This window comes from Tachysurus fulvidraco, chromosome 1 (genome assembly GCF_022655615.1).
Source record: "Tachysurus fulvidraco isolate hzauxx_2018 chromosome 1, HZAU_PFXX_2.0, whole genome shotgun sequence".
NCBI lineage: Eukaryota > Metazoa > Chordata > Actinopteri > Siluriformes > Bagridae > Tachysurus > Tachysurus fulvidraco.
This window is the reverse complement of record NC_062518.1, coordinates 16,769,890-16,796,257: the sequence shown is the minus strand read 5'-3', so window position 1 is coordinate 16,796,257 and position 26,368 is coordinate 16,769,890. Positions and strand designations below refer to the sequence as shown.

General features: G+C 45.6%; 3 protein-coding genes across 10 annotated transcripts in view; all 3 read left to right on the top strand.

The window, feature by feature from the left end:
* Positions 1-402: 402 nt before the first annotated feature.
* On the top strand, positions 403-4,304 carry LOC113651855 (leucine-rich repeat-containing protein 3B). Its single transcript, XM_027160768.2, has 2 exons — positions 403-464; positions 2,463-4,304. The coding sequence occupies exon 2, from the start codon at positions 2,464-2,466 to the stop codon at positions 3,535-3,537; it is 1,074 nt and encodes a 357-aa protein (XP_027016569.1). The 5' UTR covers positions 403-464; position 2,463; the 3' UTR covers positions 3,538-4,304.
* Positions 4,305-5,411: 1,107 nt separating this feature from the next.
* Positions 5,412-21,253, top strand: mfsd6a (major facilitator superfamily domain containing 6a). Of its 4 annotated transcripts, none has more exons than XM_027160821.2 (9): positions 5,412-5,709; positions 8,303-8,952; positions 8,986-9,522; positions 10,039-10,601; positions 11,008-11,105; positions 11,694-11,855; positions 12,773-12,865; positions 13,395-13,678; positions 19,550-21,253. In XM_027160821.2, exons 2-9 carry the CDS (start codon positions 8,323-8,325, stop codon positions 19,688-19,690), a joined length of 2,508 nt encoding a protein of 835 aa, XP_027016622.2. In that variant the 5' UTR covers positions 5,412-5,709; positions 8,303-8,322; the 3' UTR covers positions 19,691-21,253. The 4 variants fall into 4 exon arrangements, with proteins under 4 accessions (XP_027016622.2, XP_027016623.2, XP_027016621.2 ...); XM_027160822.2 differs by adding an exon at positions 13,773-13,782 and having other exon boundaries at positions 8,303-9,522; positions 19,550-19,785; XM_027160820.2 differs by having other exon boundaries at positions 8,303-9,522.
* Positions 21,254-21,511: 258 nt separating this feature from the next.
* Positions 21,512-26,368, top strand: part of glsa (glutaminase a) — a 12,910-nt gene continuing 8,053 nt past the window's right edge. For 2 of the 5 annotated variants that reach the window (XM_047821100.1, XM_027160825.2), the window contains exons 1-5: positions 21,513-21,839; positions 24,377-24,473; positions 24,680-24,798; positions 25,733-25,865; positions 26,289-26,368. In XM_047821100.1, the coding sequence (XP_047677056.1) occupies positions 21,652-21,839; positions 24,377-24,473; positions 24,680-24,798; positions 25,733-25,865; positions 26,289-26,368 (617 nt within the window). In that variant the 5' untranslated portion in view covers positions 21,513-21,651. Of the gene's footprint in view, positions 21,840-24,376; positions 24,474-24,679; positions 24,799-25,732; positions 25,866-26,288 lie in introns of all 5 variants that reach the window. The other 3 variants (XM_027160829.2, XM_027160830.2, XM_027160827.2) reach the window with 3 other exon arrangements.

Here is a 26,368-nt window from a genome sequence, read left to right as displayed (position 1 = left end):
TGTGCAGAAATACTGTAATTAACACAGTGTTAAAGCAGCAGGTCCCTGAGATCATGTAAAGTGTTGTGCAACACAGCAAACAACTGAAATGTGAGACAGTGTGTGTATAGATCAAACACAGTGTGTGTAAAGATCAAACACAGTGTATTTGGTTTAGGTCTGTGCAGCCCATACAGTTGATGTGCGTGTGGAATTCATAACCAGCATAAAAGCACTGACAGCTTTCCCAAAGATAGGATATTTCATATTTTACAGGTGCATCACGTGCTCAGGCTCGATGTGGCTCGCGCTCAGGTGTCCCGGAGATGAGGCGGGTTCACAGGCTGAGCTTTTCATGTCCAATCATCCAAGCTCCGCCCACTCAGGAGGTGTGGGGAGGGGGGGGGGGGTTTGCTCGGGATCCGACGGCAGTAAAGCGCGCGTGGTGTCCGCGGTGTCCGTGAGCATCCCGGTGAGAGCGCGAGGTAAGCAACATAAACTCCCAGTTCCTGGTGATTTGGGCTGATAAGCAGGACAAAGATCAGTGTTATTTAGTTAGGAAGATTTGAGTGTATGACTGACAGTGAGGTTCACTCTTAACTCTACACTTCTACATTATTTATCAGTCACATTGCATTCGGGTGATATGATTATGAACACTGTAAAGCAGGATGATAATAAGTGTAGATAATAATGAACTTTTAAAAAAGACATTTTGACGGGTGATGTGTTTGATGTTTGGGGTTCTTCGGACTTGCTGAAATTGAACCTTTTATACAGTTTGTGTCATGAAGGTTAAATGATAGCAGACAGCACGACGAGGCAAAAGCAGTTAGGCAGTAGAAAAGAAAAAAAAAGAAAAAAAAAGGAGTGGTCTGAGAACAGAGCCCTGAGGGACGCCTCGGTTTAACGCAGCATGAAAGCATTTTGTGGACATCTTTGGTGTCTTCATTTTGCAGTGGAGCTGCAAGTTTTTTGAAGCAGTAATAAAACAGTAATAAACGCATCTAGCCTCATGTTTAACACGGAGCCCTGAATGTGCCACAGATGTGTTGACACACTGTTACTGTAAATATGGAAAAAGGACAAAGTAACAGCGAGAAGAAACAATACTTCCAATGGAAATGGCGATGTTTGGTGTCACTCCACACTAGCGGATGATTGGAGCAGGGGGCGGGGCCTAAAATATCTGAAGATGGGGTTTATACATTAGAAGTGATAAAGAATATATGAGAGGAACAAATGGTGTTAATGTTGTGCTCTGAGGATAAGTGTGTGCTGAGGCTGAACGTTTACTTTAAATCATTTAAAAAAATATTTTATAAAACAAAATAAAATAATGTGAGACAGCAGTGATTTGTGTTGAGACCCTGAGCTCCAGATTATCCTAATCTCTCTCTCTCTCTCTCTCTCTCTCTCTATGTCAGATGGTCAGAGGTCACAGCTTTTTCAGGGATGTAGAAGAGGATGATTAGATCTGTTCTGTGTAATATTACTCACTGCACTTCATTAACGAAGAATAAAGTGAAGAGGGGGATTAGGGCAGAGTATGTGTGTTTTTGTGTGTGTGTGTCTGTGTGTGTATGTGTGTGTGTCTGTGTGTGTTTGTGTGTGTGTTCAGTTGGTGCTCAGTTGGTGATTAATTCTCGGAGCACCAACTGAGCACACACAGTTTGTTTGTGTGCGTGTGTTCTTGCGTTTGTGTATGTGTGCTTGTGTGTGCGAGTTTGTGTGTGTCTGTGTGTGTGTCTGTGTATGTTTGTGTGTGTGTGTGTGTACATGTATATGTGTTTGTATGTTTGTGTGTGTGTGTTTGTATGTTTGTTTGTATGTGTGTGTGTGTGTGTGTGTGTGTGTGTGTGTGTGTGTGTGTGTGTGTGTGTGTGTGTGTGTGTGCTCAGTTGGTGCTCAGTTGGTGATTAATTCTTGGAGCACTGAGAAACAGAATAATTGGTTATAGAAGGAGTCTCCAGTGTCAGAGTTATTATACAGCATGTTTATACATACACACAACGTATATACCATATTTTACAGAAATCTCTGTCTCTCTCAGTCCATCCTTACTCATCTCCATCTTTCCTGTCCCTCTGTCTGTCTCTCTTTCTTTTTTGTCTCTCATCACTCCAGGCGCTCCCTAAAATATTAATGAACTCGAGCTCTGGCTTTTTTTTCTGTCCGACCAACAGCTGCCCAATGAACAATACCATCGGTCCTCACCTATCTCTCTTACACTCACACACACACACACACACACACACACACACACACACACACACACACACACACACACACACACACACACACACACACACCTCACTGTACTGTTCTATGTCTTCCAAATGCTGCTCGTTGTACAGAACCTTTTTACTGAATATAATTTGAGATCATTCCACTCTGAAGGGAAGAATGGAATTTACAGGGAGTTGTTAATAAAAATATCTTAATTCAGACAGTAACTACAGTGTGTGTGTGTGTGTTAACAGGATGTCTGTGTTGCCGTTGTTGCTGTCGTTTGCTTTGACATCACAGTCCGTGTCCTCTAACAGCACCTTTACCTGCCCCACACGCTGCAAATGTCACCTGGAGCTCAAGTTCGCCTCTTGCGGTGGGGCCAATCTCACTGATCTTCCCTCTGTCATCCCTCCTTTCACGGAGCACCTCAATCTGTCGTTCAATCACTTGTTGTTCATCAGGAACCAGGCTTTTCAGGACATCCGACATTTACACACGCTGCTCCTGAATGACAACAGGATCAGTAACCTGACCGACGGTGCATTTGAGCCTCTCGAGTTCCTCGTGAGACTCGATCTGAGCCGTAATCGCATTTCCGTGCTCTCTAAAGGCTTCTCATTGGGTTTGATGTCTCTGCGTGAGCTCTCTTTGGTGCAGAACCAGATCTCGAGCATAAACGAACACTGCTTTTCACATCTGGACTCCATACAGAAGCTTGACCTTCGCCACAACTCCATCAGCCACATCCACGTCAGAGCCTTCATCTCTCTCAGCACTTTACGACGTGTGTTCTTGGATCACAATAAGATCAGCAATCTTGAAAACCGTGTTTTTTCCATGACAAGGAACCTGGAGGAGCTTGGGCTTAGCGGAAACAACATTCGCCACCTCAAAGTCGGCATCCTTTCTCCGCTAACTAGCCTAGCCTTGCTAAATCTAACCTATAATAATCTAACAAACGTGGACTTTAAGGCGTTCCTCAGCCTGGACGCACGCAGCACACATATTCACCTCTGTGGGAACCCTTGGACCTGTGATTGCGATTTGCAGCGAGTTTTCCGGAAAATTCACAGTGTCCACAGGCTGCAGCTGGACGACTACAACAACCTGAGCTGCTATCTGCCAGAGGAGTTGCGGGATTACCTGCTGAGTGATGTCGACAACGAGTTGTGCTTCGCTGAAACAGTCACCGTGCTCATCATCACTGTCACCGTGATTATCACTGTAGTGGCCGCACTCATCATGGCTGAGAAAAAACGGAAGAAATTAAATAAAGGGAAGCATTGGACCGAGGTTGGCGAGATCTCGTCCGAATCGCAGAACTGAGACTTTTACATTACCACATACTCGAAAATCTGTTTACTAATATTAACTTGAAAAAATGTGCAGAGCAGATTCACAGAAACCTCGATCTACTTCTAAAACGTTTACTCTCAGTCCAGAAATATAGGTTCACATTTCCCAAACATTTTCCTGTCATTTGACATATTTGAGTTACTTGAGCAGGTTGAGTTTTGGATTCATAAAAGAGATGTTGAGCATCTAATTAGTGTAGCAGCTAGCTTCTCACCAGAAGTGTACATTAACACATGTACATTAAAATCAGCTGTCATGTACAGAACGGGGATTTGTAGTTAATAAAACCCTACAAAAAAGTACTGAATTTATTATTTATTTATTTTATTACACTTTATTGGTTTATTATTTATTGTTATGCTAGGCTTGAAATGGAAACTGAAATAAAAGTTCTGGTAGTGAAGTCAGTCTGAAGCTCATGGTGATTTGACCAAGTTCATTCCTGCACTGCAACAAAAACACAGGACTGTTCAGTTCCCATTCATGATCATATGGGAACACTGTAGTAACTGTAGTTTTCTAACTGACTCAGTTCAGCCTTACATTTAGCATGAAATAGCAGGCAGAAAAACATATATTTGAATAATTACGTTAAATGAAATGATATTTCTTATGCACATAAGCATTATGTTGTGCTGTTTGTATGACATGAGATTTATGGACTTATATTTATCTGACTGTATTCTGTAATAGATAATAAAGATGAATTGTTATTGTAAATAAACATTTGTAAAATGTTCCCACAGTGTAGCTTTATGTTTCGTTTATCTTTTGTCTGTCAATGCATTTCCACTGTATCAGGTTTAAAGTTCACTATGTGCATGTTACTGAAGCGACAGACTGCCATGTGTTGGCAGGGCTTCAAAGTAATCTAAACTAAAACAATAAATGAATTGAAACTAAATTAAAATGTTAAAGATTTTAGATATTTTTTAACATTGTAACATAACCGAGTACAGTCAAAACAGTCGGACTGTTAAAAACAAATTTATTAGATAAAAAAACAACAACTACACCTCATTAAACACATATAAAAATATTATATGTGTGTGTGTGTGTGTGTATGTGTATATATATGCAGGATATACAGGATTGTACAAGATTTAAATAAGTCAAGTGGTAATATGGAGTAATTTACAGTTGTGTGCATACTATGAACAATATACAGATTTACAGAAGGATATGTGCTGTAATAAAATATATGGCTATTACTATAAACAATAGTTTACAGATATGTATGTACTATGAATATAATATACAAATGAGTATGTATGTACTATGAATATACAGTAATATACAGATGAATATACTGTATATGTGCTATGAACATAATATACAGATGTCTATTACTATAAACTAAAATTTACAGAGGGTATGTGCTATAAACAAAATATATTAATACGATAAACCGAAATATACAGGAGGATATGTACTATGGTCATAATATAATATATTACTGTTATTAACAGAAATTAGGTGGGTATACATACAATGGTAAGGCAATGGTGAGCAGCAATGCAAAAAGGAGAGCAAGTGTGCAAATGAGCATGATTATAAATGAGTATAGTAATATTTTATTTTTATATAAATATAAATAAATTTTTTTTTCAAATTTAGCAGAGAAATATATATATATATATTTCTCTCTATATATATATATTCTCTGCTAAAAATCTATATAATAAATAATATAAAATAAATATAATATATACACATACGCATATATATATAATATTTTTATGTGTCTAATGAGGTGTATTATTATTAGTAATATCAGCAGTAGTTGTGATGTTAAGCTCCACCCCATCGGCTACTTCCGTGTTTTTGTTCATTTCCAAGCCCCGCCCACATGACAGTTGCTCGTTTGCGCTGCTCGCGCGCAGGTGAACGTTGGCTCTTCGCCACAGAGACCGGAAAATGTCTTAACAGGCAGGAATAAACCGCCGGGTATTATTGTTATTATTAATAAGGAAGTCAGACAAAGTGATGTTTAGACATGTGTGACGGTAAACATTTTAACATCGTCATTACTGTCTGTGTATCGAGCGGATGGATAAACAGAAACCTGTGTTAAAATGGTAGCTGTGAACTGCTGCTGGTGATACCTGAGGAAACAACACGGAACTTCTCATTGTGACTGAGGTAATGTCTGTTATAGTGTTATAGTACTGTACTGTGACTGAGGTAATGTCTGTTATAGTGTTATAGTACTGTACTGTGACTGAGGTAATGTCTGTTATAGTGTTATAGTACTGTACTGTGACCTGAGGTAATGTCTGTTATAGTGTTATAGTACTGTACTGTGACCTGAGGTAATGTCTGTTATAGTGTTATAGTACTGTACTGTGACCTGAGGTAATGTCTGTTATAGTGTTATAGTACTGTACTGTGACCTGAGGTAATGTCTGTTATAGTGTTATAGTACTGTACTGTGACCTGAGGTAATGTCTGTTATAGTGTTATAGTACTGTACTGTGACCTGAGGTAATGTCTGTTATAGTGTTATTGTACTGTACTGTGACCTGAGGTAATGTCTGTTATAGTGTTATAGTACTGTACTGTGACTGAGGTAATGTCTGTTATAGTGTTATAGTACTGTACTGTGACCTGAGGTAATGTCTGTTATAGTGTTATTGTACTGTACTGTGACTGAGGTCATGTCTGTTATAGTGTTATATTAATGTACTGTGACCTGAGGTAATGTCTGTTATAGTGTTATAGTACTGTACTGTGACCTGAGGTAATGTCTGTTATAGTGTTATAGTACTGTACTGTGACCTGAGGTAATGTCTGTTATAGTGTTATAGTACTGTACTGTGACCTGAGGTAATGTCTGTTATAGTGTTATAGTACTGTACTGTGACCTGAGGTAATGTCTGTTATAGTGTTATAGTACTGTACTGTGACCTGAGGTAATGTCTGTTATAGTGTTATAGTACTGTACTGTGACCTGAGGTAATGTCTGTTATAGTGTTATAGTACTGTACTGTGACCTGAGGTAATGTCTGTTATAGTGTTATAGTACTGTACTGTGACCTGAGGTAATGTCTGTTATAGTGTTATAGTACTGTACTGTGACCTGAGGTAATGTCTGTTATAGTGTTATTGTACTGTACTGTGACTGAGGTCATGTCTGTTATAGTGTTATATTAATGTACTGTGACCTGAGGTAATGTCTGTTATAGTGTTATAGTACTGTACTGTGACTGAGGTCATGTCTGTTATAGTGTTATATTAATGTACTGTGACCTGAGGTAATGTCTGTTATAGTGTTATAGTACTGTACTGTGACTGAGGTCATGTCTGTTATAGTGTTATAGTACTGTACTGTGACTGAGGTCATGTTTGTTATAGTGTTATATTAATGTACTGTGACCTGAGGTAATGTCTGTTATAGTGTTATAGTACTGTACTGTGACCTGAGGTAATGTCTGTTATAGTGTTATAGTACTGTGACCTGAGGTAATGTCTGTTATAGTACAGTGTACTGTGACCTGAGGTAATGTCTGTTATAGTACAGTGTACTGTGACCTGAGGTAATGTCTGTTATAGTATTATAGTATTATAGTACTGGACTGTGACCTGAGGTAATGTCTGTTATTATAGTACTGTACTGTGACCTGAGGTAATGTCTGTTATTATAGTACTGTACTGTGACCTGAGGTAAAGTCTGTTATAGTATTATAGTATTATAGTACTGTACTGTGACCTGAGGTAATGTCTGTTATATTACACTGAAATAACAAGTACAGTTGTCTAATAATCATAAACATAAATATTCCTATATCCTCTTCTCTCTTATTCTATACTGTACTGACCGTCATTATTACTTATTTATTATATTTTAAAGTTATTTCTGACTTCTAAAAATTCACGATTTAGACGGTCATCTTTCCGCACGTATGATCGTAATGTTATCATTCTGAAATAAAACAAAACAAAAATAAAACTGGCGACCAAAGTCGGTCATTACGGCTCTAAACGTCCTATTTGCTTGTAAAACGCACTCCGTTGTCTATTGTTTATTACACTAGTATGCGGTGACCATGGCAACCAGACTGCCGGTAACGATCTCTGTCCTGGCGTACTGTTTAGTGCGGAAGTGCGCGACGCGCCTCTCCTCTTCACACACACACACACACACACACACACACACACACACACACACACACACACACACACACACACACACACACACTCTCACACATGCACGCACACACGCTCACACACACACACACTCTCTCACACATAAACGGACACACACACTCTCTCACACATAAACGGACACACACACGCTCACACACACACGCACGCACTTCCGCAAATGTCGCGCGCACAGTGGCGTCATTGATGTCGGTGTCAGTCACACCTCGGTTCCATTGCAGTTTATATTTAGCTCCTCTTTGTGCAGTAAAAATACTTCTCTACACTCGGGTGTGACTTTTTAATGATCTTTTTACTGTATACTAGTACAACAGGTCATCATTAAATATATATTTTAGAAATACACAGAATGATCGACAGTTTTCAGATTTTGTTTCTAGAGTAATTAAGTGTTTTAAGTGTTATGTGATTTAGGTCACAAATATGACACAAACACACAAATCTACTGGACAAAATCATCATTAGTACTGAAGGGGAGTTAAAGCAAATAAAATTCACACTGTTCAGGGATATCTTTTAGGAGAGGCGTCTTGGATTTGTGACAATGTTTTTTTTTCTTCTCTTCTTTTAGTATTCTGTCATCTAGAGGCCATGGCGCATGACGACCGCATGGCCATCCTGGAAGATGACGAGGAGGAGCTAAAAAGGAATGAAGCTATTTCTGATGATTTTAACCGCCTCCATTTGGAGGTCCACAAGGGTGACCCCACCTCTCTACCTCTACCTGAACCCAGTGACCCTCACCCAGAAAAAACAACTGTTCCCTTCTCTGAACACCAACGAAGGTGCTGTGATAGCATTTTCCTCCGGATCAACCGATACCTTCTGGTCTCCAAAGTGTTCTACTTTTTCTTCTATGCTGCCTATGGCTCACTGCACCCTTTGCTAGCTGTGTTTTATAAGCAGTTGGGGATGAATCCTTTCCAGTCCGGTTTGTTGGTGGGGATTCGCTACTTTATTGAATTCTGCAGCGCCCCCTTTTGGGGTGTTGTGGCTGACCGGTACAGGAAGGGCAAAGCAGTGTTGCTGTTCTCCGTTTTCTGCTGGTTGGTGTTTAACTGTGGGATTGGGTTTGTGAAACCAGCTGCAATGAGCTGCAGGCTAGAGAACCAGATCACAAGTACGAGTTTGGCTACAACTGTGGCTACCACTAATGGAACATTAACACCCATGGTTTCCACCAATGGGAGTTTTGGCTTAAATATGACTGTCACCAATTGGACTGTAGCTCCAACTACAGCATCCACTATTGGAACTGTAGCTCCAACTACAGCATCCACTATTGGAACTGTAGCTCCAACTACAGCATCCACTATTGGGACTGTAGCGCCAACTACAGCCTCCAGCAATGGGAATTTAGGTCCACCTGTAGCTTCAACCAGTGGGACCGGAGCAGCCATTATACCTAATCCATCAGCTAATAACACTAGGCAGCGCAGAGACCTAATTGGACATTTCTCCAGTTTAACTTTGCTGCCGTCCAATAAGGAGTCAGTGTTAAGGTCTCAGCACAGATTTCAACGAGACACTAACGTTAGCATTAGCGTGGCTTCAGGTGTCCAGTCTACTATTGCAGGACCTGAACAGAATTTTACCACACACCTTCAGTCCACAACCTCCAGTAACATGAGCTCCACCTCCACACCTCCAAACCCCAGCACCAGCACACCGCCACCCAAATATACGATTGAATACAACCCCGACCAAGTGCAGGCCATCTTCCTCCTCATCCTATCGGTCGTCATCATCGGAGAGTTCTTCAGTGCACCTGCAGTCACCATCGTAGACACGGTGTGTGACATAACCATATGACAGTGTAACCTATTGCATGTCTATTATGTGTACAAATATGCTAACTGGGGGCATGGTGGCTTAGTTGTTAGCACGTTCACCTCACACCTCCAGGGTTGGGGGTTCGATTCCCACCTCCACCTTGTGTGTGTGGAGTTTGCATGTTCTCCCCGTGCCTCTGGGGTTTCCTCTGGGTACTCCGGTTTCCTCCCCCGGTCCAAAGACATGCATGGTAGATTGATTGGCATCTCTGGAAAATTGTCTGTAGTGTGTGAGTGAATGAGAGTGTGTGTGTGCCCTGTGATGGGTTGGCACTCCGTCCAGGGTGTATCCTGCCTTGATGCCCGATGATGCCTGAGATAGGCACAGGCTCCCCATGACCCGAGAAGTTCGGATAAGCGGTAGAAAATGAAAATGAATGAATATGCTAACTGATTTGCTTTAACTCACATTTCCTTATATAATTGTACTGTTTCATCTGAGCTAGTTCATTTGATTAGCAATTTTCTTCCCCAGGTGACCCTGCAGTACCTAGGTACACACCGTGACCGTTATGGGCTTCAGAGGATGTGGGGCTCTCTGGGTTGGGGGTTGGCCATGCTCTTTGTGGGCATCTGGATCGACCACACCAAAGTCTTCTACCACTCCGATGGCGATGCCGGCTGCACTCTGCCCAACTACAAGATCGCGTTCATCGTCTTTGGCGTGCTCATGGCAGCAGCGCTAATTATTGCCACACAGTTCCAGTTTGAGGTGCGGCATTCAGAGGGACAGACAGGGAGTGGGACGGCGCAGGATTCCTCAGGTGTGCTGGATGGTTCCATGCCCCCTGATGCTCGGGAGTTTCGCTACATGGAGCTGTTGCAGCTTCTATGTAGCGTGCGCTACAGCACCGTGCTGTTTGTTGCATGGTTCATGGGCTTCGGCTATGGCTTCGTCTTCACCTTCCTTTTCTGGCACCTGCAGGACCTGAATGGCACGCCCACGCTGTTTGGAGTGTGTTCCATCCTGAGCCATGTGTCCGAGCTTGCCGCCTACTTCACCAGCCACAAACTGATCGAGCTGGTGGGTCATATAAGGTCAGTATGAGATCAGAAGGACATGTGGCGTAATAAAGACAGTGCAGTTCTGATCATCGTGGTGTCATTTGCTTAATATTGCTTAATTTTCAATGACTTTTCATTATGTAATATTTATTCCTGCCTTTTTTTCTCTTTCTGTCTGTCTTGCCTTCCTGTCACTATCCCTCTGTCTCTTCTCTGTCTGTCTGTCTCTCTCTTCTCTGTCTGTCTCTTCCCTGTCTGTCTCTCTGCATGTTCATCATCTGCTCTCAGTCTTGTCTGTGTGTCTGCTTGTCTTTTTTTATGCAGTGCTAAAAATATTCATATGTGCTACACTGAGTACACACACACACACACACACACACACACAGACCCAGAGTGTTTTATGCTGAATATTAACTCTTTGTGTGTGTGTGTTGATCAGGGTGCTGTATATTGGCCTGGCATGTAACACAGCTCGCTACCTGTACATCTCATACTTGAGCAACGCCTGGACTGTGCTGCCCATGGAGGTCCTGCAGGGTAAATCAGTATTATATAATCAGCTCATAAAGAAGGCGCATGTGTGACAAACAGGAATATAAAGATTGAAAAGATCAACCTTTATTATTATTCATTTCTCTTCAGAGGTTGCAGTATGATTGTAAATGTGACACTGATCTCAGGAAAACAAATGGAAAAATCACCTGAGTGACGTTAATGTTTAACGCTGTGTAGTGCTAGAACTACAGAGTTCCCAACTCATTAGAGAGGATTACACGAAGGCTTGACAGCTAGAAACCTGCTGTGGATGTTTATACAATTATGCATGCAGTGTGTGCACAAACAATTAAGGAAGGACAACACCATAGTGTTAATAATCAGAAAATGATATATGTTAATGCTTTACACAGAATATTGTTATCTGTAATAGCATCCTTAAGGACAGTGTATTAAATGCACTTGTACAGGTAGACAATTTAAACACTAATTATGTGTGTGTGTGTGTGTGTGTGTGTGTGTGTGTGTGTGTGTGTGTGTGTGTGTGTGTGTGTTTATGCATGTTACTTCAGAGCAGGTCATGTAAATTTCAAAGTCAAAAATGAGTGAATTTCACTGTGTGTGTTGTAGGCGTGACCCACGCTGCAGTGTGGGCGGCGTGTATCTCGTACCTCAGCGCCGCCGTGCCCCCCGCACTCCGCACGTCAGCTCAGGGAATCCTACAGGGTCTCCACCTAGGACTGGGCAGGGGCTGTGGTGCCATGCTAGGGGGCTTTCTGGCCAACTCTTTTGGTATGAACATCTCTCTCTCTTTCTCTCTGTCTCACGCACACACACACACACACACACACACACACACACACACACACACACACACACACACACACACACAAGTTAGCAGATATTCAGAAAAGAAACCTAATTACACAAAACTAATTTTAATTTCTCATACAGCCGGAGGGCCTGAAGGAGGCGTTTACTGTTAATTAACTTCATTTCAAAGTGAATGTGGGAGGTTTTTTTCATGAGGCACTGAGGCAGAACTGCACACTGGATGCTTCTGCTGGTGTTCATGAGAGAAATTATTTTAGCATTGAAAGGTGTTTTTTATTCTAGCGTGTGTAGCATGTTTGTACATGTTCTGGACTGTGATTAGTCACGTGTTGATTAGTTTTCTATAACGGCAGCTCGGAGAGTAGTGCGGTTTTATACTAATGTGCTTGATCTAACAGCTTATGGTTTCTATGGCAACAAAATAACTAAGTTTTCCAACACTTTGTGGACTGAAGAGTTTTTGTTTGTATGGTCTGTACTTCCAGGAGAGAATGGGGGGGGAGGGGGGAGGCAGCTACACGGTCACTGATAACAGGAGATAACGAGTTTGCAGAAGTTGTCAACTGATTACAATCATGAAGTAAATAGAAGCTGCTGATGAGAGAAAACTTAAAGCTGTGCTTATGGAACTTTTCAACGGGCAATGTGGCAAAAACGTAGTTAGTCCTGTTACTTTATACTTTACACAAAGTTTTGAATACAGAGATACACCAGGATCCATAAACTTGACTCTGTGAAATGACAAACTCTACAGATGTCTGAAAAAAATTCAGAAACCGACTGAAGAATTTATAAATGTGTGTGTGTGTGTGTGTGTGCGTGTGTGCGTGTGTGTGTGTGTGTGTGTGTGTGTGTGTGTGTGTGTGCGTGTGCAGGTCCTGCTGAGACATTCAGGGGGATTGGAATGGCCTCACTCGTCATCCTTCTGCTGTTCGCCTTCATCCAGAGTGTCACTGAGAAGGACAAGGGTGAGTGAGAGAGGGAGATAAAAGGAGAGACAGAGAGAGAGAGAGAGAATAAAAGGGTCAGACACTGCAGAGTGTGTATCAGACTGTCGTGTTCCCTGAATATCAGCTCTTCATGACATGTTTAGCTACTTAGCTGTTTCCTGTAAATTCTGAGAAAGGTTTCATGTGTAAATGTATAACATTTGCTCTAATGGGCTGTAAACTGTTGAGCGAGTGACAGAGAGGCTGACGTCAGGCTCAGCAAATATTGTTGTTTTTTTATCTAATTATTCATAAATTGTTTAAGCTTTACAGCGTGATTAAAAGCATGTGATTATGAATATGGCGACTTTTGTCCTCATGTATTTTTCTAACTAGCCGTCTGACTGTGTGCTAGTTAAATATCTCAATAACCCAGCTCTTGTTGGTCTGAAACGGAGACTGTGTCAGATTACAGCACATTGTGGTTCGTCTCAGTCCTCTAAGGGCTCGTTAACGAGCAGAGTCGATCCGATCTGATATCAAACTGATTTCTTTCTTCACCCCACAGAGAACAAGATGCTGGCAGAGAACATCCCCATCCCCTCCAGCCCGGTCCCCATAGCAACCATAGACCTGATGCCAAACTCTGAGGTCGTGACCCCGAGCGGCCACCAGGAGCCTAAACTTTCAGCCCGGAAAACACGGCACCAGGAGGAGCAGGAGGACGGCGCCAAACCCGCCTGGGCTCTCAGCGTGTCTCCGTGGGTCACCGTCGCATTCGCCATCGTCCAGATCAAAGAGCTGATTGTCATGAGGAAGACAAACACACACACTGAGGTCCAGCCTCTACAGGTAGTGCAGGGCATTATGGGTAACAACACCAGGGATATTATTTAATGTGTTTGTTCATGCTTGTTCTCGGGTTTGTCTTTCATGCCTTCCTCAGAAGGACCGAGGTAAGTGTGCGACATGCACACATAAGTTTTCACACCCCAAGATTAGATTTGATGACACAAATTTACACAAAGCTCTCGTAATATTGAAATGCAAGAACAAACATTCCATAATAGATAGATCTGCAGGAGTATTCACCCTGTCGGTTCCTGTGACACCGGTAAATTAGTTCCGGTACCATCCAAAGTCATAAGTGATGTCGTGAGATGACCTGTTCCCTTTCGGAACTCGAGCTGCGTCGAAACGCTATGGGAACGCCCTCTGCGTGACTGCGCTCTGAACCACGTGTGTAATCTGACCAATAGGCTTTGGAACGTGACGTCATCGGCGGGTGACGTCGCGTAAACAGGAAGCTACAAATGGCTGTGAGATGGACAAGACACTAGCTTCTGCTCGTTCAGGTAAGCGCTGTTTTCTGATACTGTGTTTTTCTGATCGAGTGATGGCTAGCAGACAGAACTTCCGAAAGTGTGTTTTTCCGTGTCCCCGTTTTATTACCGGGAAGGATTCGCACGATCGATGTGTTGTTTGCTTGGGAGTGGAGCATGCACAATCGGCTCTCGAGGGAGTCAATTGCTCGCATTGCAGCCGCATGGCTATGCGCACGCTTCGCTCCCGGAGAGCGCTCTTCGAGAAGAGCGCTCTCCCTCGCGGCTCCGGTCCCGCTCTTGCCGAGGCAAAGCGGCGCCGGCGCTCATGGGGCTCGCAGGCCGATTTAGCAGCGGGATTGGAGGCGGAAGAGTCCTCTTCAGCCTCGTCTGCTGAATCGAGCTCCGGCTCTCGCGGAGAAGCAGGCCTGATGGCTGCTTCTTCTCCCGGTGCGAGCAGCGCGGCATTACATGTCTCTCCCTCCGAGGAAGGAGAGCTGATGGATGCTAGCGAGCCCGTGGGCTCCTCACAGCCTGTGCTGTATGAGGAGCTCCTCGAGGTCGTGACACGAGCCGTAGCCAAACTGGATTTAGATTGGCCGGTGGAGCAGCAGAAGCAGCGCACACCCAGTAAGCAGGATGAGCGTTTCCTGCGCCCTGTGTCACTTCCTCGGCGCCGGAGCCTGCCATTTTTTCCCGATCTGCACACCGAGGTGTCCAGATCCTGGAAAACCCCGTACTCTACGCGCACTTCGCCTAGTCACTCCTTGCTTTACGCGAATGTGGTTGGGGCTAAGGCGTGTGGCTACGGGGCAATGCCACGTGTGGAAGAGACGCTGGCTAGCTATCTCTCCCCTAACATAGCATCGTCGCTAAAGGCTCCGGTTTTCCCTACTAAGCCGCTACGTGCTACGTCAGCCTTAGTAGGGAAGGCTTACGCGGCAGCAGGTCAGGCCTTGGGCTGCCTCCACACCATGGGTGTGTTGCAGGCATACCAGGCTGACCTGCTACGTGATTTGGATGAGGGACTTAGCTCCGGGACCGCTGATATTGAGGAGTTCCGTCGCACTGCTGACTTGGCTCTTCGGGCCACGAAGCACACGGCGCGGGCCGTTGGGCGGTCCATGGCGGCCCTGGTGGCCACAGAAAGGCATCTGTGGCTCACCTTGTCCGACCTCCCGGACAAGGATCGAGCTGTGCTACTGGACGCACCGATGGCTCCTCCTGGACTGTTTGGCGACGCTGTGACGGCGGTCGTACACAAGTTCCAGGAGTCTAAGAAGCAGTCAGCTGCGTTTCAGCAGTACCTCCCTCGGCGATCTCGTGGGGCTGTTTGGCGGCAGCCCCAGCCTGGTCCTTCCGGGCACCGCGAAGCCCAGAGACAGAGCGTGGCCACCCGATCTCCGCGGGCAGGGCCTAAGGGCTCAAGGCGACGCTTTAGGCCCAGGAAGGACAAACGGGCAGTGGTGCGTAAATCCTGACGATCTACGGTTGGGGGGATGGGGCACGCCTCACGTGACGGTGCCCATCCCTCCCCTGCACCACCGGGGCGCTAGGCCGTTGGCTCTGCCACAAGATGTGCTTCAGAGCATGGCCCCCCTCCAGCGGGCACCTCCCTCCACTTCCGCCCAAAGTCTCTGTACGGATGGGGGAGGCCCGCCGCCTCTCAGGAGGCTCCGGCTCCGGCCGTTCGGGTCATGGAGGCCGGTCTGTCTGCCCTGCCACAAGATGTGCTTCAGGGCGTGGCTCCCCTCCAGCGGTTCGCTCCCTACCTTTCCACCCGAAGGTTCGTTGTGGAGCGGGAGGGTCCGCCGCCTCTCGCGAGGCACCATCAGCTGCAGGGCTTGGCCCCAGCTGCTCTGAGTGGGTCAGAGGCCAGCCCTGAGGGGCTGGTTCCCCTGAGGAACTTTCTGACAGCTTGGGAGGAGCTGCCAGGAGTCTCCCGGTGGGTCCTGCGGACCATAGAGGACGGCTACACGATTCAGTTCGCGTCCTCTCCTCCCCGTTTCAACGGGATGTGTCCCACCCTGGTGGGACCCGAGCAGGCTCTGGTCCTGGAACAAGAAGTGCACACACTCCTGAGGAAAGGAGCCATTGAGGTGGTCCCCCCCTCGGTTCGAGAGTCAGGCTTTTACAGCCCGTACTTCGTCGTTCCGAAGAAGGATGGCGGGTCGCGTCCCATTCTAGATCTACGCTCCTTGAACCGATCTCTCAGGAGGCTCAGGTTCAGGATGCTCACCCTCAGGGAGGTCGTGGCTCAGATCAGGTCAGGGGACTGGTTCGTCACAATAGATCTGGAAGACGCGTACTTTCACGTTTCCATCCTTCCTGCACACAGGAGGTTCCTGAGGTTTGCTTTCGGGGGCGAAGCTTACCAATATCGGGTCCTCCCGTTCGGCCTAGCACTCTCGCCCCGCACCTTCACGAAATGCGTCGACGCAGCACTGACCCCGCTGCGGCTCCAGGGCATCCGCATTTTAAACTACCTCGACGACTGGCTGATTCTGGCTCAGTCGGAGTGCCAGGCATTGCGTCATCGAGATGTCGTCCTCGCCTGCATGAAGGTGCTTGGGTTTCGGCTAAACGCCAGCAAAAGCGTGCTCTCTCCAGCACAGAGAACCACCTTTTTGGGCGTGATCTGGGACTCGGCCCGGATGCAGGCACGGTTGTCACCTGCTCGGTTCGAAGTCATCCTCACCTCAGTCAGGAGAGTGCGGGAAGGCCAGCCACTCACTGTGAAGCGGAGACTCCAGAGGCTGCTAGGGCTCATGGCTGCAGCGTCCAGCGTAATCCCGCTCGGCCTCCTGCACATGAGGCCCCTCCAGTGGTGGCTCCGGGGCAGGGGGTTTTCTCTTAGGGGAAACCCATATCGTTCCATCAAGGTCTCGCGGCGTGCCCTTCGAGCCTTGGATGTTTGGAAAGACCGAATGTTTCTGTCCCAAGGCCCCGTGTTGGGGGCTCCATGTCGCCGCGTGACGCTGACGCCTCCCTCACGGGGTGGGGTGCGGTCATGAGTGGCCACTCCGCCCAAGGTCTGTGGAGCGGCCCACGTCTCTAGTGGCACATAAATTGCCTGGAGATGATGGCGGTGTTTTTGGGGTTAAAACACTACCTCCCGGACCTGAGAGATCACCATGTATTGGTCCGCACGGACAATACTGCGGTGGTCTCCTACATCAACCACCAAGGGGGCCTCCGATCTCGCCCTTTGTACAAGTTAGCACGGGCGGTCCTCTTGTGGTCTCGGGACAGACTCCTCTCTTTGAGGGCCATTTATATCCCGGGACGGTTGAATGTCAGAGCAGATGCCGTGTCGAGGCAGGGGCCGAGGCCTGGGGAATGGTGTCTCCACCCCAAGGTGGTGGAGTTCATATGGCAGAGGTTCTACAGAGCCCAGGTGGATCTGTTTGCAACCCGGAAAACCTCGCACTGTCCCCTCTGGTTCTCTCCCTCTCACTCAGCCCCGTTATGTCTGGATGCCATGGTGCAGTCGTGGCCGAGGCTACGCCTGTACGCCTTTCCTCCGATTGCACTGCTCCCTGGAGTTCTGGAGAGAGTTCGCCGGGATGGAGTTCGTCTCCTCCTTGTAGCACCTAGATGGCCGGGCAAGCCATGGTTTGCGGATCTGGTGTCCCTACTTGAGGGCCCTCCGTGGGAAATTCCTCCCAGGAGGGATCTCCTCTCACAGGCGGGCGGAACCCTGGTGCACCCCCGCCCAGAGCTGTGGAGGCTGTGGCTGTGGCCCCTGAGGGGGCACAGTTCATAGCGGCTGGTCTCTCTACCGAGGTAGGAGAGACCCTTCTCCGCTCCAGAGCTTCCTCCATTTACAGCCCCCGAACAGGAGCGACAGAACCGACTGTGTCCAGTGCAAGCACTGGTCACTTATCTCCGCAGGACGAGTCCATGGAGAGTATCGGTGAAGCTGCTCGTCTGCTACGGCCCTAACAGGAAGGGTTTCCTGGCCGCTGTGCAGACGTTGAGCAGATGGATAGTGGATGCGATTGTCTGCTCCCAAGCCCTCTGGCTTCCCCGCACCGTTCGGGGTCCGAGCTCACTCCATCCGGAATGTGGCGGCCTCTACGGCCTGGTCCGCTGGAGCTGCACTCCAAGACATCTGTGACGCTGCGGGTTGGTCCACCCCGCTGACCTTTGTCGAGTTCTATGTCCTTGACCTCAGAGCCACCCCGGGCTCCTCTGTTCTACGTGCAGGTGCCGAGGCCCTCACTCTCTAAGCAGGGTCTCGTCAGTGTGGCGTGATTGGACACTCGTTCCCATAGCGTTTCGACGCAGCTCGAGTTCCGAAAGGGAACGTCTCTAGGTTACGACCGTAACCATAGTTCCCTGAGGAACGAGACGCTGCGTCTCCGTGCCACACTCCCTGCATCCCTGCGGCGCTTACCTTCTCTCACAGGAGCTAGCGTCTTGTCCATCTCGCAGCCATTTGTAGCTTCCTGTTTACGCGACGTCACCCGCCGATGACGTCACGTTCCAAAGCCTATTGGTCAGATTACACACGTGGTTCAGAGCGCGGTCACGCAGAGGGCGTTCCCATAGTGTTTCGACGCAGCGTCTCGTTCCTCAGGGAACTATGGTTACGGTCGTAACCTAGAGACGTTTTTCACGTGTCACATGATCTCAGAGAGGGCCCAGGGATTGTTATCTAAACAAACAGCATCATAACGACGAAGAATGAGTTCAGTCAGCATAAAATTCTGGGGGGACACGGTGGCTTAGTGGTTAGCATGTTCGCCTCACACCTCCAGGGTTGGGGGTTCGATTCCCACCTCCACCTTGTGTGTGTGGAGTTTGCATGTTCTCCCTGTGCCTTGGGGGTTTCCTCCAGGTACTCCGGTTTCCTCCCCTGGTCCAAAGACATGCATGGTAGGTTGATTGGCATCTCTGGAAAATTGTCCGTAGTGTGTGTGTGTGTGTGTGTGTGTGTGTGTGTGTGTGTGTGTGTGTGTGTGTGTGTGTGTGTGTGTGTGAGTGAATGAGAGTGTGTGTGTGTGCCCTGTGATGGGTTGGCACTTCGTCCAGGGTGTATCCTGCCTCAATGCCCGATGATGCCTGAGATGAATGAATGAATGAATGAATGAATGAATGAAGAATGTATAGAATACAACACAGTCCTGCCTACAGGAGACAAACATTTACTGAGCAGGTAAAGTGGGGATTAGTCAGGAAGCAATGAGCCAAAATTCATTCTCAATTTATGGTGCTACCACCACCAGGTTTCACATTGTGGATGATGGAGTCAGGAAGCAATGAGCCAAAATTCATTCTCAATTTATGGTGCTACCACCACCAGGTTTCACATTGTGGATGATGGATCGTTTCACGAGGGAATGTTTTTGCTCAGAATAGATTTCATTTAGAATAAATTCATTCTTGTTCTCTCTAGGACCAAGATAATAGTACCCCAAACTCGCAGGATGAGAATTCCCCTCCTGAATCTTGTGGGAGCGCAGCGCAGGCAGAAGGTTCTCCCAGCACGACACACACCCTGCCGGACAAGGCTTCGTCTCTGGAGGCCTCTACCTGAAACAAAGCTCTCACACATACACTTTAACTCCACTCTGACTATGAAGGACTCTTTTTGATTGCATTTATTTTTAGTAAATAAATTTTTAGTGTTTATTGCGTTCCGAGCTGCACTCTGAGCTCTAGGCATGTGTCGATTATCACGTACACAAAGGCTTTTTTTTAAAGCCTTTGTTTTATCAGGATAACATCACATTGTACCGTGATAAAAGGATAAGCTGTGATCGAGGTACACTAGTCAGTATGTTAAGTTATTTTTGTAGTTTAATGTTGTTTATAACTTAAAGAATTATTTGATTTCTGATCATTTTCATCAACACTGAAAACTTAATTTATTTATGTCCTGCTTTTTTAATAGTTGTCCTGGTCCAGTGGTTAATAGGTTCCTGTCCAGGATTGATTCGTTGTCATGTTTCTATCACACACACACACACACACACACACACACACACACACACACACACACACACACACACACACACACACACACACACACCTGCTGCTGAGTTCTGTACTGTGTTCATCAGATTAATCAGTAAATTATCCAACTTGTTATAACAGCGTATCTGACAGTAATGCAACCGCAAAGCAAAAGATTATATTAATTTTCCTTGTTCTAATGCGTTATCGTTTCCAATAGCAACAGCTCACTCACACACAGGTAAAGGACGAGTCTCCAAGCCGTATCTCTTAAGTTCTAAGTTCTTCTCATTGACCGGAGAAGCTGCGGTTTAGTCTGCAGAGAAGAGGAGAACCTGGTGAGGAACTCGTCTGACATTCCACAACATTACATTTTAATAAATATTAATATTATATACATATTTACATAATACACTGTTATTCATTATTATTAATTATGATTATATAAAACTGTGATAGATTAATTTAAGGTGTGGGGAAATTTAAAACCGATGAAACATCTACCATGTTGTACAGTGTGCAGTGTGTGATGTTTCTGTCCTCGACACCGTCTATAGTGTATAACACACACAAGCACATGGACATACACACACTTAACATCTACAGGGCAGCAGTGGCTCAAGCGGTTAAAGCTCTGGGTTGTTGATCAGAGGATCTGGGTTCAAGGTGCCACTGTTGGGCCCTAGACCGAGGCCCTCAACCCACCAGGGCTTCTGTATCATATATTAAGCTGCCCCTGCACTCCAAGCCCAACCTCCTCAGTTGGGATACGGAAAGAAAAGAATTCAGCTGTGATGTATTATGTGGTGATAATAAAGGCTTTCCAAAGGAGAATCACTATAGAAACCTCTGTGTGTGTGGGCGTGGCCACACCTATTTGTTTTGTCTTTATTACCTTTAACGTCTCTACCACCAGCTGAAATTCTATATGTAGAGAAAAGGTTTGTGAGATTCTCTGTGACTGTATAAAGGGGAGTTGTGTGATCTGTTCACTGCTCATGTGCTGACGGACCTTCTAACCTGAAACATCTGATGTGAACATCACTCTCTTCCTCTTTACCTCCATCTCAGTGTCGACTGATAATAAAATGTCTAATCTGTATTACATTAATTTAGTGGGAGAATAAAGATATATTAAAAAACACGACATGTGACGATGGCTCTTTTTTACATGGCTGTGTGTCTTGAAATGATCTCGTTTTATTCATTTACATTCAAATATTCAGACGCTAATATACAACACGTGTTTAAAGTTTATTTTAACGTGTAAACCGGAGTCTGATCTCCATCTTTATGGAGCGGTTACGTGACACCGGGCGGCTCTACTTTGTGTTTCCGCGTTATTAATGACTGACACCTGGTTCAGCCAATCAACGATGCGAACGGGCTGACGTAAGCCAATAGAAACACGTGAATACACCCGTCAGGATCATCGTAGGGCGGCGAGCTGAGACGGAGAAAGCCGAGCAGGATTAATCCGATATTAGATCCGATATTAGATTTAATATCAGTGGAGAAGTCCGTGAGCAGTGCGAGACCGTCATGTTTCAGTTCAGGTGCTCGGTAGCTTTGAGGGATCTGATCAAACCGAACCTGACCCGTCCGATCTTGTGCGGTACCGCAGGAGATCAGACTGCACGAGCCGCGCGCGCTCCTGCAAGAGGATGCCGCCGTTATCTGTGCACGAGCTCCGGTCAACCAACGGACGGCAAAGATGCAGCCAACGAGAAGTGAGTTGTGTTGTGTTACAGTGCGTTGTTTTACACGCAGTTAGCACGTAGCTAATGGAGCTGAGGGATGTGACGTCACGTGGAGAATGACGTATTTACTCCCAATAAAACACGGTGTAATCCGGTGATATTTACACCGGGGGCTTCTACAACATCAGACTGTTTACACACCGACAGTTTCTCCGGTAAACAAGGACACACTTCTGTACAGGATGGAATCAGGATGGAGGATGAAGGAGACATGATGATGTTCTGAACATCACTGAAGGGTTAAAGCGACAGCATTGTCGACAGCACACACACTAATGCTGGGAACCTCACACACACACACACACGCATACACACACACACACTAATGCTGGGAACCTCACAGACACTCGCATACACATACACACACACATATACACACACACTAATGCTGGGAACCTCACACACACGCATACACACACATACACACACACATATACACACTAATGCTGGGAACCTCACACACACACACACACACACACACACTAATGCTGGGAACCTCACACGCATATACACACACACTAATGCTTGGAACCTCACACACACACACACACACACACACTAATCCTGGGAACCTCACACATACACACACATACACACACTAATGCTGGGAACCATATATATATATATATATATATATATATATATATACACACACACACACACATATATACATATATATACACACAAATGCTGGGAACCTCAAGGTGATTCTACTGAAGTGTGTGAAGGGTTTCGTCAGCAAAACGGCTCACAAAACTGATTCAGCTCGATTTAAACAGTTCCTCTGGAGAAAGTGGGAGAAACCGGTTCTAATACACACACACATATATATATATATATATATATATATATATATATATATATATATATATACACACACACACACACACACACACGTTTATATACGCATGCGCACATGCACACACACACACATATACATACACACACAGACGTGTGTTCTGTGTGTGTGTTTTAGATTGTTGAAGGTCATCAGTGAATCCTCTGCATCTGTGTAAAGATGCTTGTGTGTGTGTTTGATAATAACACACTCCATAAAGAAGGACTTTTCCATTAGCAGAAGACAGCAGGATGTTCATTTCAGGGAAGTGGAGGCTTAGTGTAGCTTAGTTTAGCGCTGATGCTAAAGTGTGACACAACCTCACAGCTGACGTACTCTTAGCATCTGTGCTACATCTTTACACACAAGATTATTATTATTATTATTATTATTATTATTATTCTACTAACTGACAATGATGATGAAGATTTTGTCACATGCTCATTTTATTAGTAAATGTTTCATTGATCCTGTGTTTTTTTCCCCTCCGCTGCTCACTTTTGCATTTGTTCTGTAAGTATTTTTTGGTTTTGTTTCTTTTCTTTGTGTTTGTCGTCTGTCTTCCCTTCCGTGTTTATGCATTCTAGAACCCTCCTCATGCCCGTGACGTTTCCGACGCGTTCCCCCTCCACATGCGACGACCGTCTTCGCTCTAGAACCGTTCTGAAACTCGTTCGACGCTTTAGAACTCTTTCAAGAAATTTATCTTCTAATAATCTTCTGCGATTTTTATCACAAATGTTCAACCTTCCCCCAGTCGTCCTGCAGAACCTTTCCGCGCTCTAGATCCCCTCCAACAAGCGTTCTGTGTTTGTCCCGTTTGAAGAACACACGTTCTAGATCCCTTTCGCGGAGAATTCCGCTTTCTAGAGAAAACCTTCTAACAAGCTGCTCTCTCAAACCCTTTCATTAAATGTTCATGTTCTACTGTAGATCCCAGAGTCATGGAGACGCATCCCGGACACGTCTCCTGTACGTCTTGAGTTCGGGTGTAGCCTGTGCGGTGTGTTATATTCACGAGGTTGCGATGACCTCACAGCTACAGCCGCCTGCACTCAGACAGAATATTTATGGCTTTTAATTCTTTAAATCAGAACGACAGGATTAAAGTCTTTATGGAGAAAGAGTGAGTTCTGTCCAGTGTGCTTGGGACTGATGTCCTCTGGGATGTGTCTCTGGATGATTCTCAGTGAACGAAGCACCATCCTTTTTTGTTTTTGTTGTTAAATCCCCGTCCGTCATGGTGCAATGTTCCTCAGCTGTCCCACAATGCACTGCAGCACTTAGGTGGACCGTCCTCGGAATGTGTGGCTCGTCCTCTGCTGTTCCTCCAGCCCTTTCCCTCACAGTGTCAGTGATGATCGAGACCCAAACCTGTTTTGTGGTTTAAAGATATTTTCACAGCGTCCCAGGTGTCCCAGGGTCGTGGAGATAAATTAGCTAACGTGGTCACGGGATTTTATGCTTCTGAGAAAGGTTTAGCTTTCGATCCTCACTGACAGTTTGAGAGAAAAGCTGAAATAATTTTTTTACCCTTTTTACATGGAAAAAAATCCCTGATGGTCCTGCTGACTGCTTCACACGTCCTCTCTCAAGTGTGTGACATTTGTGTGTGTGTGTGTGTGTGTGTGTGTGTGTGTGTGTGTGTGTGTGTTTGTTTCATCTTCAGAAGAAGGAAGGCAGGAATCCTGCCCAGTCTGGAGGATCTGCTCTTCTATACCATCGCTGAGGGCCAAGATAAAATCCCAGCTCACAAGTTTACTACGGTACGTACACACACACACACAAATTTAGCATCATATCTTGTATCAGGTCTCTAAGCCTACCACACTCTAGAACCCTTTAAAACAAACATTTCTCTCTCTCTTTCTCTCTCTCTCTGTCTCTCTCTGTCTCTCTGTCTGTCACTGTCTCTCTCTCACTCTCTCTGTCGCTCTCTCTGTCTCTCTCTCTCTCTCTCTCATATGTGTAGGCGTTGAAGTTGACAGGCCTGCGTACAGGAGATCCTCGTCTGAAGGAGTGTATGGAGATGCTGAAGGTCACACTGAAGACCACATCTGATGGAGCTCTGGATCGACACCTCTTTAAAAAGTAACGGCTCTCACCTTTCTGTGTGTGATGGGAAACATTTCTTTACTTCTGAATTGTTTTAAAGATTAGTAATCATTATTATTCACAGCTCCAGGCACGTGATTGGCTACTCTGTCAGTGTATAGTGTGTGTGTGTGTGTGTGTGTGTGTGTCTTCAATAATAAATGTGAGATTCCATCCAATTTATTCTCTTTAAGACACATTAAACACTTGGACTGTTTTTATTATATACGGAGAAATAAATAAAGACCTGATGGGTGGACAATGTGCTCGTTTCTGATTGGCTGGCAGGATTCAGCAGCAGGAAGGCATCCAGTCACTGCCATGTGACACGTTTACATATAAAGCTTTTCTTCTGAGAATAAAATAGATGGTGGGATTAAAGGATATTTGCTGTGCGGTCTCCAGTTATGTAATTAAGGTGTAATTAAGGTAGAACTCTAATAGAATTGTATTGGGTTAGCAAACATTAGCAAATATTAGCATGTGAATGTTAGCATATTTTGTGTGTACAGGTATTTATTGAGGTAGTTAAAGTTGAAAAATAAACAGGTTAATAAACATGTCAGAATCTACAGTTTATCACTGAAACCTGATGACTTTCTCTCTGTAAATAACATTATTCTGTTAGAACATCCTGTGGAAGTGACAGTCAGATCTGACCTGATTGCTATCAGTGTGTAAATATTCATGGTGTCTTCTCTGTGGTCCACAGACAGAGAGGAAAGAAGCTGTGTGTGTTTGTACGGAATGTTCAGTCCATGGTTTACGGATCAGGTCGATCCTGAGTTGCTGTTCTGTTCTGTTCTATACATCATTAACCTTGTGTTGGGAAATCTTCATGATGAGAAGGATGTCGGTGTACAGCTGTGTTCCGCAGTCCAAAAACTATATAGAAATATTGTGTGTGTGTGTGTGTGTGTGTGTGTTATAGATGTGTCCAGAGCAACATTGTGCTGCTCACTCAGGCTTTCAGGAAGAAGTTTGTGATTCCTGATTTCCAATCATTCGCTTCGCACATAGACGAGCTGTACGACAGCGCAAAGAAACTCTCTGGAGGACAGGTGGTGTGTGTGTATGTGTGTGTTGGGGTGTGTGTGTTGGGGGGGTTTGGGGTGTGTGAGTGGGTTCGGGGGGTGTTTGGTCTTTGTGTTGTGCGGTGTGTTGGGGGGGTGTTGCGGGGTGTGTGTTGGGGGTGTTTGGGTGTGTGTGCTGGTGTGTGTGTGTGTGTTGGGGGTGTTGGGGGTGTTGGGGTGTGTGTTTTTGGGTGTGTGTGTGTTGGGTGGGTGTTGGAGTGTGTGTGTTGGGGTGTGTGTCTTGGTGCGTGTGTGTGTGTGTGTGTGTTGGGGGTGTTGGTGTGTGTGTGTGTGTGTTGGGGGGGTGTCTTGGTGTGTGTGTGTGTGTTGGGGGGTGTCTTGGTGTGTGTGTGTCTTTACATTCAGAGTATTAGCTGAGTAAAGAGTTTTGTGTGTTGTGTTAATGTTGTGTAGGTGGCAGACTACATCCCCCAGCTGGCTAAGTTCAGTCCTGATTTCTGGGCCGTGTCTCTCTGTACGGTTGATGGACAGCG